Source organism: Pseudopipra pipra, chromosome Z (assembly GCF_036250125.1).
Source record: "Pseudopipra pipra isolate bDixPip1 chromosome Z, bDixPip1.hap1, whole genome shotgun sequence".
NCBI classification, from domain to species: domain Eukaryota; kingdom Metazoa; phylum Chordata; class Aves; order Passeriformes; family Pipridae; genus Pseudopipra; species Pseudopipra pipra.
Window position 1 is genome coordinate 9404064 of NC_087581.1, and position 18630 is coordinate 9422693.

General features: G+C 40.5%; 1 protein-coding gene across 5 annotated transcripts in view; it reads left to right on the plus strand.

The window, feature by feature from the left end:
• Nucleotides 1–18630, plus strand: part of LOC135407052 (protein unc-13 homolog B-like) — a 109650-nt gene that overhangs the window by 21222 nt on the left and 69798 nt on the right. For all 5 annotated transcript variants that reach the window (XM_064641755.1, XM_064641758.1, XM_064641754.1 and 2 more), the window contains 6 exons: nt 1219–1265; nt 5823–5901; nt 7640–7714; nt 8334–8553; nt 16795–17022; nt 17337–17478. In XM_064641755.1, coding sequence (XP_064497825.1) covers nt 1219–1265; nt 5823–5901; nt 7640–7714; nt 8334–8553; nt 16795–17022; nt 17337–17478 — 791 coding nt within the window. The remainder of the gene's footprint in view (nt 1–1218; nt 1266–5822; nt 5902–7639; nt 7715–8333; nt 8554–16794; nt 17023–17336; nt 17479–18630) is intronic.

Here is an 18630-nt window from a genome sequence, read left to right on the forward strand (position 1 = left end):
GTCCTTGGTTACTTCTGCTCTTCTTGGGAGACCTTGTCTGTCACCTGTGAACGATCACAGCTTACCCAAAGCACAGGACAAAAAAAAAATAAAAAAGAGAACACATTCCCAAAAGAAATCACTTTTATCTTTCATAAAATTGGATCTTTTTTCCTGACTTGTACTCCTTTACCTTGTTGATTCTCAGGTTGTGAGTCCCATGGCTGGAAATACTTTTGTTTTCCACTGTGTCAAGTTGTAGCCTCCTTATGCTCTTGGCAAATGTGATTATCTGAGTTTGGAGTGTTAGCTATTAGCAGTGTGTCTTAGTCCTGTTTGAAACCAGCATTTCTTTCAGGGAGGGCAAGAGAATGTATGACCTGTAGCTGGAACAAAGAGGTTTTCATTTTCAGGTAACCATTTTCTCCTTATTCAGAACCCTTTTTTTCCTCTGGGTACATTGCAGGTGTTTAAGTACTTACCACTTTTAATGAGTCCACTGAAGATTTTCAAAGAAACAGAATATCACTCTATGAGTACGATCCTGATATGAGCACGAGAACATGATTTGAATTCATAAATATGAATCTTCGTATTGGCAGTCTGTGGTGTTTTCCATCAGACTGTGAGATCCCAGTTCACCTGCAGTCATCTTGCAAGTACTGGCTCTTGTTTCACACCTGTTAGAAATTAAATACTTTGATATGAATGGGTGGAGTTGCAATGGGACCTCTCTGCTTAGGGGACTAAAGAGTCTTCACATTTGAGGATGAGCAAAGCTCGCAAGTGTTTGTACCAAGGTTCATGTTGGTCTGGTCTGTCATTTGTGCATTTCATACAAGTGCTTTTAATTTATAACATCTTCATTATGACCACATTCTGATTGAGTGGTGACCTGTAGTAATAGGAGCTCTCCAATAACTCATGTTGGTTTGGGTTGGAAAAAAATGAAAAGTTGGTCTTCGAGAATGCCTTTTGAATGAGGAGGTGCACTGAACAGGCTCTTCAGGTTCCAGTCCTAGGCGTTCAATGAAATTGCATAGCCTGTCTGTGTCTGTATGACTTATCCTGGCATCTTGGTCACTGAAGGTGCTTTAATGAGTTTATGTATGCATTTGCCAGCATGCAGTGACGTCCGTTACCCTTTCCTCAGAATACAATCCAAATACTTTTTTCTGGTATTTTCTAGTGTTCTTGGAAACTAATTTCATGTTGCTCTTTTCCCTTCCTCTCTTTAAGGGCCAAGATGTGGCTGATCCATCAAAACCACCCTGGCTCAAAGGAGGGTAAGTAGTGGTTTGAGACCTTATTTCCCTTTATTTATAATTACAGTGAGGTCTGCAGTTCACTGTAAGTTAAAACAGCATTTCTAGTGTTTTAAATGAAGTAATTAAGTGGCCAAACCTCACTTAGAGCTAGGCTGCTGCTGTATTTCAGTCTGCTCTTAAGGAGCTGGAGGTGGCTGTGCTGCTCTTTGAGAACTGTGGTTAAAATCAAGGTTATACTTGCAATGTATAATCTGTAATGTATTGGTGGCAGGTGCTTATGGCAGTAGGATTAAATAATTGTTACTAAGCACCTCAGAGTGGTCTGGATGAAATTGTTTTTCCTAAATCAGTCACTCGTGGCACCAGGAGGTTGAAAGAGTAGCTCTTAAAGGCTGCTGTGTCTTTTGCTCTTAGAAGGAAAAGGTAGGTTTGGGGAAGTGTTCTGTCTTTGCAATGTTTTCTATGGTCATTATAGTAGTGAAAACTGCATTAACTCTAGAAATCATTGCAATTCGTATTTTTTTAAAGCAGTGATTATCATGCCTGATTTGTACAGATGAGAGTGAGGGGTCGGGAATTCTCTCCACAATGGCAGCAAATGAAGCAGACAGATCCTGATTGTAATTTCAGCATGACACTCTGCATAATAGGTGCCAGCATGGTAGCTTCCCTAGAATCCTCTGGGAAAAAAAAAAAAGACAATGACACATTTTACAGGCTGATCAGTTATGTGCCTGGTACACGACAAGGGTGATTCGGTTTGGTGGTGGGGCGCTCATTAGGAGCTGACAGTCAGTACCAGCAGATTTGCCCTGAAATCTCAGCAAGAGGTTGTCTTGCTACACACTTAAGTTAATTCTGGTACTACTGAAGGAAGCTTCCCTAATAAAACGTGAAGTTAAATTAGAGGCTTCATTATACGGCTTCCTGCTTTTTTGGAGTTATTGTTCTTCAGTGTTGGTATTCCCACAAAGCATCACCTGCAGATGCCTGGAGCTGCCTAGCAACCCTGTGCTTTCCCAAGGAGCCCAGGACTTGGGTGAGCACACTGCTGGAGAACTGGCAATTTGCTGGAGCAGAAGACAGTGATTTATAGTAACTATAAGCAGCACCTTCTCACTTTAGCATGGACACAGTGTACTCAGTTTATTGGTTCGTGCACACAAAATGAGTCCCCAGCCTGAAAGATGAATACACCTGCAGTCCTGAAATACTCAAAAATGTGTTTTGTCTATTCAAGCCAATGTTTGCTCTCGTCTGTAATTTTTTCCTTTCTATGCAAGATGTAACAAAACAGTCTGGCTGATTTGGTTTTGACAAAAGTTTGTCATATTCACTGTATTCCCCATGCAAGGGATTTCTGGAGAAGGTGGTTGTGGGTGGTAAACCTTTTAATTCCACCCTTAGCTGCCTTGTGGCTTATTAGCCCCAAAGTATATTTAAACATTTTTGTTTGTTCTTTCAATATAAAGATTAGAGTAGTGGTGTCCTTTGAAGGAAGTAGTCATCTTCTATCATTGCAAACCACCTTTGCTTGCTTAAATTTTCAAGATTTAACGGAAGCTTCTGTGTGATAAAACTTGTATTAAAAGATGAATACACGCTTCAAGGTACTTTCACTTTTAGAATAATGCAACAGTAGCTCCCTGTCTGTAATCACTGGGTTTGGAGAGATCACTTCAAAAAAAGGCACAATTGGTATTATGGATCAGTCTCTGGGTGTAATATCTCATATCTATATAATTTATTTATTAGTGCATATCATCTTCTCATACAGAAATGCTATTCACTCCTCAATAGAGCTCTCCATAATAATGCTATAAATATTACAGTCACTGCAGAGGAGAGTTACCCTACTACATATAAAGCTACATATTTGAAGCACTGTCAGTTCCTCTGTCTGTGCAAACACTAATTTTATTAAGCAAGGTAGAAATTGTGCTTGAATAAAGAGACTGAGATAGCTGAAAGCACAACACTTTTGAAAATTAAGAATTGTTGCTATTCATTTATTTATTTGTTTGTTTATGTATATTAACAAGCTAAAAGCATGTCGTCTGAGTGCGTAACTGTCTGTGTTCTAAGAAACTGTTCCTTCAGTGACAAGTGCAAGCACCTTTCAAAAAATGTTTGTCATCCTGGCCTACCACTGGTTCTCTCATAAACCTCAATCAAGCAAAAATATATTTGCAAGGAACCGAGTTGTAACTGGACATGTTTCTCGAGCACAATAATTTGTATGGGCTCAACTTTGAACTTATAAAACATGCAATTTTAATGTTTTTTTCTTTCCTGGGAAATGTCAGAGTATCACAGTTTCCTTTCAATTGAATTAGAAAAAAGAACAACATTGGAAATCATGTAGAAAATAAGTGTAATTTTGCAACTCTGCAATTGACTTTTAGCAGGAGCACTGACTCTGGATTATTACTTGTGATCATTTTGTTGCATCTTTTCAGCTTATAGACTCTCCCTTTCTATTTTGTATATGCTTTCATAATTTAAGTGATTTGACACAAATCTTTGACCTCAACTTATCAATAAGCTGTGTTGTGGCTTAAGTAATGCTGAGATTTGTGGCATTATCTGAGTAGTCTTCCATGACACCTATTTTACCCTGAAAAAGTATCACTGATATCAGAAAGGATTTGTAATGTTAGGGCAGCAGACAAAATTCCATATTTAATCCCAGTAAGTCTGGCAGTAATATTTCTGGCAATATAAACACTGTGCAGATATCTCTTATTTCTTGATGTAGGTGAGAGATTTCTCTATATGTCAGAAGGGATCATGGCAGTGTAACTTGGGCAAAAAGTTTTTCTTGAATTCTGTATTGGAAACGAGGACAGCCTGTAGTAAAAACATAGTGTTGCCTCGCTGTAAGGATTTCCAGTGTTGGGAAAACTGTTCTCATTCTTGGCCAAATATTTCAGTAGTTTCAGTTAACTGCTGTAAACCTCCACCTTTCTCGTGTCTGAGTTTGCCTCCTTTCCCAGCGACTGCAGGTGGTGTGTCAGGAGCACAGAGGGGCTGTGTTGCCGTGCAAATGTGACTCATCCTGCGTGTGGAGCCAGCACAGTTTGCGCAGTTACACGTGACTGCTCACCTTCCCACCAAGCTCGTTCAGCCAGCAGCAGCTGTCAGCTCAGCCCTGGCCCGGACATGTCACCCTCTCATGCCCCATCGAAAAAGTCAATTGTGTTTTTGCAATTCTGTCTCACATTTCTGTAATAATAGACTGTTTTCCTCTCTGGCACAGCCTTGTGCTGGTCTGTGTCGTGACAGCCTCATCTATCCTCGAGCATGGCCTGCTGTTATGTATGCTGTTATGGTCACCCTGGATTTCTTTTTTTTTTTTCTTGTTTTTTTACTTTTGGCTGTATTTAACAAGTAGGTCCTGCTTTCTGAGGGTTGCCTCTTGTCACTTACCAGCCTCCCAATTTTCATAGCAAATGCAAATTTGTAGTGGCAGTTTGATTTCCTAGATTGTTAGGAAAGGTAACTCTATGTGTGGTTTTTATTGCGATAAGAACAGTTTGTCCCATATTCCTTTTTCCTGTAATTGTGGTGTCCTAAAGCATTTTGGCTGGATCAGGTGTGCCAAATCAGCAAAACAAACAGGTTAGAAGGGCTATCCATTTTATCATACAAATGCCAAAAGGTGTAAGCCAGTGTTGTGTGGGGTGAAAACAAATGAGTAAGAATGGAGAGACAGAGGGTTCCTTACAGTCTCTGTAAGTCAAATAAAAGGCCTCAGGAACCATATTCCTAATGTTACCAAGGTGTGAGAGCAGCGTGGAGCTGGGAAAGGTGAGAGAGACAGTGAGAGGGGCTTTGCCTGGTGGGCTGAGTGTTTGTTGCATGGAGTCACAGCAGGGAAGTGTGTGCTCTGTTTCCAGCCTTAGCAAAAAGCAGTGTCTAAATTCATTGCAGATGGATGCATTTGCTGAGGCCATTAAGCTGAATTAATAGATCTGCTTCAAGTACAGGATTACATCCATGTGGTGTTACCAGTGAACGGCAGGTTCCAGGTATACTTATCCAATTTGGCATCATCAGGTGGGAAGCAGATTATAGTGTTTTATTTCATCAGGCTCTGACTGTTGCTGGGATAATGGCTCTTTTGCTCCATTGCCACTTCCATCAGCAAATGGCAGCTCTTGGGTGTACAGGTCTGGATGGCTTGAAATGCTGAGCACCACAAATGGTCTCTTTTATAGAAATAAAAATAATCTCCTTTATCCTCAGATGTCAGGTTTTTCCTAATAATTATATGGACCTCAAGGGCCAGGATTAACTATGTTGTAGCCTCGAATCAGAAGATGGGTAGCAGCATCTTGCCCCTGGGCTGATCCTCTTTGACATGCTCCCTCCTAACCACCAACACCAGGCAGGAATGTCTGGATTATTGTGCGTGAAGAAGATAAACACTTAATCGTTTTTAGCATTAACTTTACACTTTCTTAAGTATAATCTTCTGGCTGATTTTTATTCCTCCAGTAAAGCATCCCCCTCTTCACCCTTCTCAACCCTAAATTAATGAATCTTTTTTTTTTTTCCCTCCTGAATTTCCAGGCCTGCAGGTGGTCTCTATGGCATTGACAGCATGCCCGATCTACGCAAAAAAAAGCCAATTCCACTTGTCAGTGATCTGGTAAGAGATTTGTTTGTTTCTCTTCTGCCACATAGCCATTAGCGCAGCTGGCTTTACTTTTTCAGTGTATGGTAATGGTTTCTGTCGCTTCCAAGAAGCTGAAGGTTTCCCATTTTGTTAAATTAATTCTTGTGCTAAAGGGTTAGGAGTTGTGCTTGAAAAAATCTCAGTGAGAACGAGCTACAGTTGTGTAGGTAGTTTCATTTGACAGAATGAAGGTATTTTTCACGTTCTTTTTCCTTGTTATTCTACAAAAAATATTTGATTATTTTCAGGCCTGCATTATTTTTAAGCGTTTTCCTAAAAATCACATACCTTAGGGAAAGTTATAATGTCCATGTGAGGTTTGGCGACTCACCAGAGGGTTGGAATTTCAGAGGATAGATAAACGAGCATATGTGCTTGGATTTTAAAAGCTATTTGCAATATTGCCAGTAGGCTTCTGCACTGAGGAAGCACGAGAACCAAGCGAGTAATGAGGACAAGTTTCATATGCTTGTATGATATGGTGAAATAAGGCTTCTGCAGGACAAATGGTTTTCTGTTGGCTGTATTCAATACACGTAGCAATTTCATACTTGAGAGAAATGCTGTAACAGCTGAAAGACCAAAGTTTCCATATCCTGTAATTCATGTGAGAAGATGCATGCAATTTTCTCTGCCAGCTTATGCATGGGAAGCTTAGTATGTGTCTACTAACTGCTTGTATCTTAAATCTCTGCAATAATGGCATTAACTTGTGTTACTTCCCTTGAACGCTTTCATTCTCTCTCTTCACAGGCCATGGTAAGTGAAGCTAAAGCCTATCCATTAAGTCTTCACCAAAAAAACCCCCACCAAATTATTTTACCTTATTTCCCTTTCACTTCTTTTCTTTTTGAACCTGCAGTATTGCAGTGCATGTGTATCCAGCATTCTGTCCCGCTCCATCACTGGGAGAATGACCTTTTTCAGTCTGTCTTCAAACAGCATAAAGCAGAGCATAAATGGAGCCTTTTGACACAGTTTGATGATTTCAAAGCAAATGCTGCTACCTTTAATTTCCTCCTCTGCCTTCATCTAACCGGAGTGGCTTGCTGCAGAAATCCCGTGTATGCCACTGTGAAGTCCTGCAAAGGCACTGTCCTGTGCTGTCCACAGCTGCAAAACAGCATTAGAGTGGATGTGAAAGGCAGTTCTTTGAGGGGAAAATGCAGTTCACTGTGTTCAGTGATGGCCAATGAATGTGATACACCAGCACATTCAAACCTCTGCCCCCAACCCACTCCGCTTTTTTTTTATCCTGGTTATTTGTCATCTTTTTACTGTCATATTTTGGGGTTTTGTGTGTGTTGTAAAACTGACGAAATAATGTCCTTTTGGATATGAATGAAGTTAGATATAGAAAAGTGAGTCTCCTGTGGTGACCTTAGGCAATAGAGGAGTTATTATTGCTACCAGAACACAGAAGTGAAGATGGGAACCCAGGTTTATTTGACAGTTCTTACCAGAGAAACATACAAAAATTTACTAGATTTAGACTGGTTTGGGGGAGATAAAAACAAGTTTGAAGACCTTTCAGAATATACATTTGACTCTTCTGATATGTGAGCTGTCATTTTAAGAAACCAACTTGAATGCAGTAGACTGCTAGTTTGATGTCTGGCATGAGAGAGTCCACTTGCTCACATCTCTGGGCATGTAGTGCCATTGCATTCCTAAATATTGGTAGTGAATAACAAACTTTCTTCGTCCTTAGTCACTGGTTCAGTCCCGGAAAGCCGGAATTACCTCAGCAATGGCCACTAGAACATCTCTCAAAGATGAAGAGCTGGTAAGTTGGGAGGGTTGCTTGGCTTCTATTAACTTTTAGTAAGCAAATTATGGGGATTTGACTCTCTGGGTTGCAGAGCCAGCTTCACAGAAATCTAGAAATATAGATGCAAGGCTTCCTGTATCGTTTGTATAATGAAACTAAACATGCAAAAAATAACATTAAACGTATCAATATAATGCCGAAAAACATAGAACCATAAAATCACAGAACATGCTGAGTTGGAAGGATCATCGAGTCCAACTCCTGGCCCTGCACAGGACACCTCAAGAGTCACACCACATGCCTGAGAGTGTTGAACTCAGTAATCTCACCATTTTTCCCTGTGCTATCTGCTGTGGGGGACAGTGTGTGAAACTTGATTCATGCAAGATGTTCCTTGTCCGCAAACCTTAATTCTTGTCTTTCAACCTCTTCCACATTTTTAAATGCCTGGAGAGATGTTTTTGGAAGAGCAAGGGTGTCCTCTGACACCTCTTGTATACATTTGATAAATTTGTCTACCTTGTAGATTTATTGCACCCCTCATCCATTTTTCTTTAAAATTCATGTATTAACCAGCAAAAATAGGCTCAGTCACCTTCCTGGATGTGGGTTTACGTGTACTCTTGCCTTTCAGAAATCTCATGTCTATAAGAAGACCTTGCAAGCCTTAATTTACCCCATCTCTTGTACAACCCCACACAACTTTGAGGTGTGGACAGCCACAACTCCTACGTACTGCTACGAATGCGAGGGGCTGCTGTGGGGTATCGCACGGCAGGGAATGCGCTGCGGGGAATGTGGAGTCAAGTGCCATGAGAAGTGCCAAGACTTGCTCAACGCTGACTGCTTACAGAGTGAGTAGTGGCCAGTGGAGTGTGGCTGTCCAGAAGTGCTGCCAGAGCTTTCCTAAATGTACTGGTGATATCTCAGGGATCAGTGAAGCTGCAGTTATTAAAGTGACTGTATTTTCTGGAAAGGTGCCCTTGGGCTGAGCCTACCTCCATCGCCCTGTGGACACAGACGCCAGTGATGCAGAAGAGCTTTGCAGAATTATGCTTGATGTGCTTTTAAAAGAAGGTTTAATTCTTGACTCTTTCACCTCTGGTTGTTGGGTTTGGCTGACTTCTTGTTTGTTTGTTTTGTTTACTCTCTTTTTGTCAGGTCAGGTGGTGTGTCTGCTAACATATCCTGCATGGAAGAGAGGCAGTGGGCTGGGGGGGGTGAGGGTGAATATTCTGACATTTGTTCTGTCCCCCCTGCCCTGGTATCCCAGTCATCATTGCTTGTTCCAACCATCAGCCTGTGCCACTGTTTTAAGCTCTTCAGAGCAGCACTGAGTTCCTGCTTAGGGGATAAGAGTCCATAACTAAGCTGGAATTCTCTGTTTAAAGCGCAGATCGGGCAAGTGTTTTGTCTTTTTAACAGTAGGTCTTCCTGGCTGAATTACTTTGAGAACCTGGGCCTGAGTCAGCAGAAGTGGTGGGTCAGATACAGAGGTGGTGTTTGGGTCTATGGGCAGTATTTCATCTTCCTAGTAGCATTTCTGTTTGTTTTGTTGGTTTTTTTTATTTCTGTGGTGTAAAAAACTAAGCCATCTCTTCAAGGAGCTTTGTGACTTTGCAGAATAAATGACACCTTACAGAAACAAGGGAGAACTTTAAAAGAAATTCGGTTAAAGAGGAAAAAAAAGAGAGAGAGAAAAGTATTCATTTAGACATCTGCCTTGGTCCCGTTATTTTTGTTTGCTTGTAAAACTGTTCTTAATTTGGTCTCAAATTTATATTCCTGCTTGAGAGCAAAATATCTTGGTCTAAATGGAATATGTGCCATATGTGTTAAATCTTGAGTAGGAAGGTGGGGCTGTTTCTGTTCACTCCTGCTTTTCTTGTCATTGCAGCTTGATGGACTAAATCTAAGAAATCAGGAAAGTTTCTGAAATGTAAACAGACTTATTGCAAATGCTGTGAGCATTTAGGAGTTATAGGAATATAAAAGTCGAATCTTGTATCTGCCTCAGGTTGTAGTTGTTTGGGAAAGCCAGTCTGGATGATCCAGCAGGGGATACCAGTGGATCATAGATCACTTTTTTTTTTCTTTATGGCTTTTCTTAACACTCCAAAAGGATATTGTTTGTACTTGTATTTTTGATGTGTGCAGAGTCTTAAATTTGTCATAGTTAGGACTAGGACTGTTTGCAATGGCTTATTTGTAAGACACATCTGACAGACACTGGCAGAACTTCTCTGTCCCTCAGTTGCTTAGTGTTTCTGGATTTGTCTTCAAGGGCTGCAAGGTCAATTTAGAGCATTAGAACTGTTGCATCATTGGCACCTTGGCTTGTTGCGACCTTTTTGTGACCAAGCAAAGAGCTGTGGTGTTGCCTTTGGTCCAGGAGAATGTAATCCAGTCATATATTAGTTTTCTGACAGAATCTGTTGCATACCCAGGATTTTGTAATGTTGCAAGGGATTTGTGATATCTCAGTATGGGGAAAATGCTACCCAGAGCAGAGGAAAATTAGGTTTTCACCAGCAGGGTGAGGAAACAGGCACAAAGCTTTTGAACAGAGCGGTAATCATAAAGTTGAAAACAATAGGAAACCCCCCGTTCCCCTCCCCCCCCCAATTTAAGAAATAGCTAATAATTGAGAGGAAATATGTTCCTGCAGAGAAAAGTTGTGGCTATCCATATTCAAGAAGGGAGACTTCAGTCTGGGATGGGTATTGGAGGGAGTTCAGTGGTAAGGGAGAAAGTATGAGAATGTCTTGAGAGAGGATGGTATGAATTTGTTAATCTTTCAAAAGAGAGGCTTGGCAGTGTGGGACAGGAGGACAGGAATCATGCTCTTTCAAAAAAGTAAAAATAGGCATACAAGGTCTGTCCTGATAGAATGTTTCTGAGAGGATATTATGGAGCCCATGGCAGAAGTGTAAGACGTGCATGTAGGGCACCTGCTATGATGCTGGCTTGCTCTTACACCTTACAGATGTCCATGGCCTAAAGCCTTTCTGAGCAGTAGATGTTTCATAGCCGGCAGTGTGGATTGGTTTAATCCTTGTTTGTGCTTGCAGCATGTCAGGCAAGAGGGACATGAGCAGCGGGGGGAAAAAGATGGTCTGTTTAGGCTTCCTGTTTACAAAAAAAAAAAAAACCAAAACCCAAACATTGGCTAAATTTGCTGTAAGAAAATTAAAGGTAGAAGTAGAAGACAACTTCAGTGATTCAGACGCCCTGAAAACAGGGAGTCTCTGAAACAGTCTCTGAAGAATAACCATGGGGGAAGGATTTTTAGTCTCCAGTTGTAATTACATAAGCTTATGCAATGGACTGTGGGATGTGATGATGGCGATAAGTCTGTGTTTTTCCATGAAATAGAAGAAACAACTGGAAATTACTCTACTTTTCATATTTGGCAAAGCATTAAGAACTTGTTATTTTATTCAGAGGGTTGCAGATGTTTTCACATTTTCTTTCTGAATGTAAACTCAAGATACTTTATCGTGCAGAGTTATAGAAACAGAGAGGAAACAACTGAGAATACATTGGGCTTAAAACATGTGAATCATGTAGAAAAGTAAAACCCAACCAAGCAAAAATTTTACTTACAGAGTTATTTGTAATCTGTCCAGCATCATAACAAGGAAGATAGAGAAACTGTGAACTGGGGTCTGCAGGATTACCCACTGCGGGTGTAGAGTGTATAATTAGCTGGGACAGAGATGTAAAGCAAACTGAAGATGGTAATTGTGTAATTAAAAGACAAAGAAGGTAGAGGACGGTGCTGGGAGATGAAGAAAATGGTGGAGTCCATATGTGAACGTGCTTCTGAAATGGGAAAACAATTGTTATCAGTACTAGAAATCTATTAAAAGACATTTGCAGGCAACTCTGTTCTTTGCTTTGGCATGTTCATGCTAAAATCCTTCTAACTGGAACCCAACAAGCCAGAAGAAACTGGATAAATTAATTTTTTTTCAATATGTGTTTGAAGAACATAGTCTGTGCTTGAGGAATGAGAAATAGCGGTTCTGGTGGACAAACAGCAGTTTAGAGATCCAATAAATTCAAGACTGAACTTTCTTGTTTACTGAACTCAGGAGGGATTTTTTTCCTAACAGAAGCTTTATTGTTGCTGTTGGCAAAAAACCCCAAACATTCTGAGGACGTATCTTCACTTAGGTCTATTTAAGGCTTCCAGAATATGTTGCAACGGAGTAAAATGAATTTTCAGACCGGTAACAAATACAATTCTGTTGATTATACCTTGACGCCTCAGGATACATCTTCACTTCAATCTTTGTGAGTCTTCCAGAAAATGTTACATTGGAGTAAAATGAATTTTCTGGCTGGTTACAAATATATTTCTGTTGTCTATAGCTTAAAATTTTGATAGACACCTGGAGTTTCATTCCTTAGAATCAAAATGTGCTGTTTATTCATCTTCTTTCCTTCATATCTTTCTGGGGAAAATAAAATATCTCTTTCCCCAAGTCTGTTAGAATTAAGTTTGATTATTTCTTCTGAGGGTACTTTTCTTGCTCTCCATATTTTTAAGAAACTGAGTATCTGATACATTCAACAAACATATGGGGCTGCACTGATGAAATACTCAAATTCAGCAATGCTTTGTTGCAATTTGAATCAGAACACATTTGCAGACTGGTTCAGCGGGGCTGTTCCATGAACTGGTGATGTCTGAAGTGCAGTAAACTGGAACCAGCCACCTGGTTTACAGTATTGTAGGCACTGAGAAGTTATTATTCTGATGATAGGGCTCTTACCTTTTTACCATAAGCTCATAAATACTTGCTCAAGGGATGGTACTCTCTTTTTAGCCTTCTGCTGTTTTTGAAAGTGGTGGAAATATCTGCTATATGGATAATTTCCTTTCTTGCTTGGCTGAAAATGGATAGAAGGATGATCTTTAACATCCCCATAGCATGCAAAGGTTTTGGAAAAGGAATTTTATCTCTTGCCTTGAGCACTGGTGTAGTACTAACTAAATCAGAGTGGGTTGGGCAACGTTGGTATCAAAGGAAGAGTAAATTTGGGGATGGATGTGTAGGATACCAAGGAACAAATGCATAGAAGTAGTTGTGAAGTGTGTGGAAGGGAAGGACATTATGCTAGCAAGATCCCAGTAAAAGAGGCCTGTACAGTTCAGGGCTAGCTTTTGAAAAGCCATAGTAATCCGTGTCTATAATTGTGTCTTGGGTGTTTTTTGTAGTTATGCTAATCTAGTCCTCAGTAGATTACAGTTAAACCTGAGAAAAGAAAATGTCTTGGGATAACAGAATCTGGTCCTCTGGAGGTCTTGAAAGTGAGGAAATGAGATCTCAAGCTTCAAACTACTCTTGAACATGAAATCTGTAGTTAGCTAAACCTTGGAGAAGTTCACACAAGCCATCAGGACTACATTACCAAATACCCTGCTTTTGAACTGTTTTGACTTCTGGGTTCACCTCTGGACATGTTTAGTGCTTTTGACTCATGACTGGAAGGGCAGGTGTGTTTGTTGCTTTTTGGGTGAGAAACTTGTATGTATTGCACTGTGAATTCAGAGGCTGCAGTCCTGAGACCAGGTCAGTGAGTGGACTGTTAGTGAGACTGATTAAGTCACTCTGTGATGATCATCTTGGCTTCTGGGTTGAATGATGATTAGACACCATGTTGAGGAACATTTGTTTGCTCCCAAAGTTCTATGTAGGAAAATATTTGCACAGAGGGAGGAAGGGATACCTTTATTTGAAACTTGAATATCTATTTTAAGTTTCAGGAATATATAATTTCTAAGCATTATCCGCCTACTGAACAGCTGCCTTCAATCCTGCCAGTGTTGCTTTCTTGACTTTTTCTTGTTAAAGCATAGAATAACAGCACTGGTGGTTTACTAATAGCTGTATCAATACAATTCCCAATATAGACATATTTGCCTTCTGTTTCCAGTCATAAATTCACTCATCCTTCAGTCCTAGAAAGGGAGAGAGAAAGAAAACCCAGAACCATTTCTGTAGTACTGTACACATTCCTTGTAAATTCAGATGCCTGTCAGTTGCTATTCACAGGACTTGAAAAGCTGATCCACTGGCCAAAACCCTCTTTGCAGCTTGAAGAAACACAATCCTAGTCCAACACCAGGAAAAGAATCCTCTGCCATTCAGTATAATGACATGTTTTGGGTTTAAAACACATACATCATAGTTAATTAGTCCCGCAGTGGTTGTTTTGGAAATTCTCTTGGTTTTGTACCAAGAAGCAGATGTTAAAATTAAAAGTGTGTTGTTGACACAGCAGAACAGACATTCTCTGTTCTTTATTAGTCTGAATTGTTAAATAAGGTGTCTGCAGCTCAGGGAGAGATCGATCAGGGAAGGAATAATGGAGCTGCCATATCTGTGCAAATTATTTGGGCAGAGTGGGGAAGCAGCGTGTCCTCTGAAGGCAGAGCCAAGCCTTGGAGGTGACTAAAGAGAGGGCTCTAGGGGTCTCTGTGACATGGCTTACATGTCCTGCAACCCAGGGTGCCCTGGACTGCTGCTAGGCTTGCAGAGGGATAAATCCACTGTGCCAGGTATCTGCAGGTTGTGGGGATGTTAAGCTTGTTTTTAACTAGAATTCATCCATTTGTCCAAGTTTGCATTCTAAAGCACCATTTGAGGCTTCTGGGGTGTTCGTATTAAGGCAGTGATGCAGGTCATGCTACCCCAGAACTATGGTAGTTCTTGTCCCAACTCACTGATGGACAGGGAAACATTTATATTCACAAGCTGCCTGGCTAGTAATTTATTTAAACAATTATTCAGAAATGGAGCATTCCTCTCATGCATAACAGAAACTCTTAATGTTTGAATTAGGTTCTTAATTTCTTTAAACTCAGAAAGGTCAGGGCACAGCTGGTTTCTTTGGATCATAACAGATTTCAGAATTCCAGCCGGGAAAGGCAAATTGTTCAGTTTGGCCTTTCCTGATTTCCCAGTAATTTTCTGTAGCTCTGCATATACAGTATAGAGTCTACTACCTCCATCCCCAGAAGACTTAGTTCTGTTAAAACTGAATAGCACTTCTTATCTGAAGTTCAAAGTATAGCCCCTGGTATAATTTTGGTTTCATATTCCTTTAATAAATGTTAGGTTCATCACCGGTGAGTAGAAACAGCAGGGACTGCGTAATTAATTCCAGTGTTTGATTTCATTTCATCTTAAGCCAACAACAGGAAACTCTGGGGCATGTACATTTTATTGTACTAAATTAAATACTGAACATCAAGCCTCTAGCAAGAGAAATGAAAAAATACTCAGGTAATGTAAAATTATGGCTTGTTTTACACCCAGGTCCTTAATAGCATGCCTTGTTACGCAGTGTCCTCAATGAACTTCTGACACTTCAGCGGCCACAGTTTTTTCCAAACTGTGTTTTTGTTCTCTTTTTGGTGTGGATGGTGGAAATTATAATAGAGTTTTGTTTCTTCATTGAAGTGAATTGAGTCATGATGAAAGGTGTTAGAGTGAGGGCCCTAGACATGGGTGTCTTCAGGCAGCACTAGTCACTGGGCACCCTGTTGACAACAACCTGCTGACAAGGTTGCCTGTTATGTTGTCCTGCTGGGGGTCCTGTGTGAGTGTAAATATACATTTTGTTCATATTTAGTCTCTACCTGCTGAAACAGTTTCATATGCAAAACTGTAATACCTTATATTAAAGGTGCTCCAGATATCATATTTGCCCACTTCTTCTGGAAGAAAACAGTTTTATGTATCTTTGTGATTGGTGGCTCCCTTTGCACACACCTATACCTGCTTTAATACATATTTTTTAAGGTAATTTAAATTTGGTGAACATCTGAATGAAAATAACTTTTCTAGGACTAAGCTTACTTTAATTAAACTATCCTGGAGAAGAAAAACAAGCAAAAGCAAGGTACATTAAAGAGAAGGATTATGATTGAATGTGTTCACGAGACTTTTGTAGCATTCTAACTTAATCTGATTTAAGATCATAACTTGAAATTGCTGCAGACAGTGGGTAGAGAGGCAGTGTGCAATCTTGTGTTCCTGTTTTTCATTTCACACCTGAGTTATCTGCTCTGTTAGCTCATGTCAGTGCTTTCATTAATGCATGTCTCACATCTGACACAATAGTCAGTCTTTAAATTTTGACAGTAAAAATGACTGTCAAAATTGAGTAGGAAGCAGTCAGTTGTGGGAGTAGTCTTATCTCATAATGTTATAAACTTCTAAATTTTGTAAGCAGTATGGAAGCGTCCAAGGGTTCTTTTTTTCCAGATCCAGTTGAATACTTATGCAGTTACAGACTCTGTACCTGGCTCTTGTGTTTCCAGCTGCTGGATACTGTACTAGTGCCCCATGCCTATGATGGCTCAAGGTTTTAACTATTGAATTTGCTACCTTAAAGGTATTTGTTGTAGTTAATATACCTGTGTAATTCTAGAAATGGATGATTTGAGTTGTCTCCATACAAATTGATAAAGTAGAGTGGCATCCAGAGAGGCACTTTGTGTGTCTGCAGCTTGATGCCTGATCCAAACAGAGTGGTTCCAGGCAAAATGAGACAGAGACTTGCAGTGACTCTGTGCTGAACAGGGAGTCGTGTGGCGCACGTGGGTAGGAAATGCCAACAGTGTTGAGCCTTCTGAACTTCTCTTCAGTGGTGCTGAAGTGCAGCTTTGAGACAAGCTCATAGATACTGTTTGTAATGGGGGTCCTATGTCCTCTTCTTAGCACTTCCCCAAGCAGGGATTTATTTATTCAAAGCAAGATGAGGAGAGCAGGGGGCATGCTGATATCTGCTGTTAATGTAAGAACCTCATTTCTAAGTCTTCCTCAGCTGTAAGGGTATTAAATCAGCCTGTTGTCAGGAGAGCAATCTGATCCTGGATTATAGAGGAACTATCCCCTCTCAACTCCAAATGGTCCCGATTCACTGTGCATATGTTGAAAGTGGGGGGAATGAGTGTAAAATAGCAAGAGCCATGATGTGGAGGGTAACTCATAGCTTTGATCCTGCTGTCCAGACAGTGAAACACGATCTTGTGCTTGTTTGTTTCTGATGAGCATTGCATGTTTCCTGGTGCACAGGAGCAGCAGAGAAGAGCTCGAAGCACGGAGCTGAAGACCGAACCCAGAATTTCATCATGGCAATGAAGGATCGCATGAAAATCCGGGAGCGGAACAAGCCAGAGATCTTTGACTTGATCAGAGATGTGTTTTGTGAGAGCAAAATGACACATGCGCAGCAGATGAAGACAGTGAAGCAGAGTGTGCTCGATGGCACCTCAAAATGGTCAGCAAAGATCACCATCACCGGTAAGTGAGGGAGTCATGGGTTCTCTTGGTCTCACTCGGGAACCTGAAGTTAGAGACAGTTGGTGTGAAGGTAGGGAGAACAGAGAGGAAGGGCTCCTCTGACCTGTGTCTCCTTCTGCTCAGTGTACATACAGGTAGCACATGGAGATGTTGCTACTGCAGGCACTGTAGTGCGCCATAAGCTGAGGCTCATCAGAAATGCTCTCATGAGTGATATTCCTGTTTCTCTGGCCATTATGAGCTGCTGCTTCACATGGTGTTCAGCCACATTGTCTTGTTGCATGGTGGTGGTAACCCTTCTCTTTTCCTTTCAGTGGTGTGTGCTCAGGGTCTGCAGGCCAAAGACAAGACTGGGTCCAGCGATCCGTATGTAACCGTTCAAGTGGGTAAAACAAAGAAGAGGACAAAAACGATTTTTGGGAATCTGAACCCTGTATGGGAAGAGAAGTTTTACTTGTGAGTGCTCTTGACTCTCACTCCCATTTTACCTGTTTGTACATGTCTATGCTTTGACAGCTATGTCTTCTCTGTCAGAATGCATTCCCACATCACCTGTAATCTGGGATGGTTCTATTTTTGCTCTGTGTGTGTGTGTTTGTGTGGAGGGTTGACATCTTTTACAATGTATGTAGTGCACACCTATTTATCCCATCTGTCTTCCTTTTGTATATACAAATTGTCTGCCTTCTGAACACTTTTATATTGATGTTTCTAGAGAATGCTAGAAAGAAAGGAAAATATTTAAGTCAGCGACTATTGTTCCTGGCTAACAAAATTCTTTGTAATATGAGAGTAAAATTCATGTAAAAGACTAAGCAAACTTCCTGTGACATGTTGTTGTGACCTGCTACTGGTGTTTGGCAACAAAATTTAAAGGTAATTAGTTGTCAGTTATCTGTCACACCAGCAGTCTCTTCTTTCAGTTTTGGAAAATCAATTTAACAATAACTTGAGGGAGTCATTGTTTCTTGAGGGAGCTTTCAAGATGACCAAGGTATTGATGTCTGAATCGAAAGCAAAGAGCGGAGGCACAATTCTTTAGATATGAGCTACACTCAGAATAGATTGTTCCATCCTGCTTTTATTGAATAAGTAAACAGTACCCTCAATTTGTCATTGAACGTGTTATTAAAACAAAATGGAGACATGAAATCCAGCAAGCGTTTTCTGAAGATTCTGGATGATTTCATTTGATCTCAAAGATCTTTATTTCCTTTAAGGTGTAAGCTCTTCCTTCTTACCATCTCCTACCTTCCTTCTTTTATTTCCCTGTTCTTCCCTAAACTGCTTGGCGGTTGATCTCTCTGCAAAATGCAATTTGTTTGTGTTTTAAAATCAGAGTTATATCAGCGCAGCTTTGTCTTTGCAGTGTACAGTACAAACAAAATTATTTTTAAGCAGTTTTGAGCTACTCATTAACGTCAGAAAAATCTTAGTGCTATTTTGGGCTAGTAAGCCCTTGACTTTATTCTTAGTTTAATCCAAGGTAACATTGCTGCTTGGTAAGTAGTAAGTATGCTTAGGTGCCATTTGAATAACTCTAGTCACAATAGCAGTAAGTCTGTGTGGGAGCCTTAAGGACCTTGATTTACCATGCCAAGTAGTTAC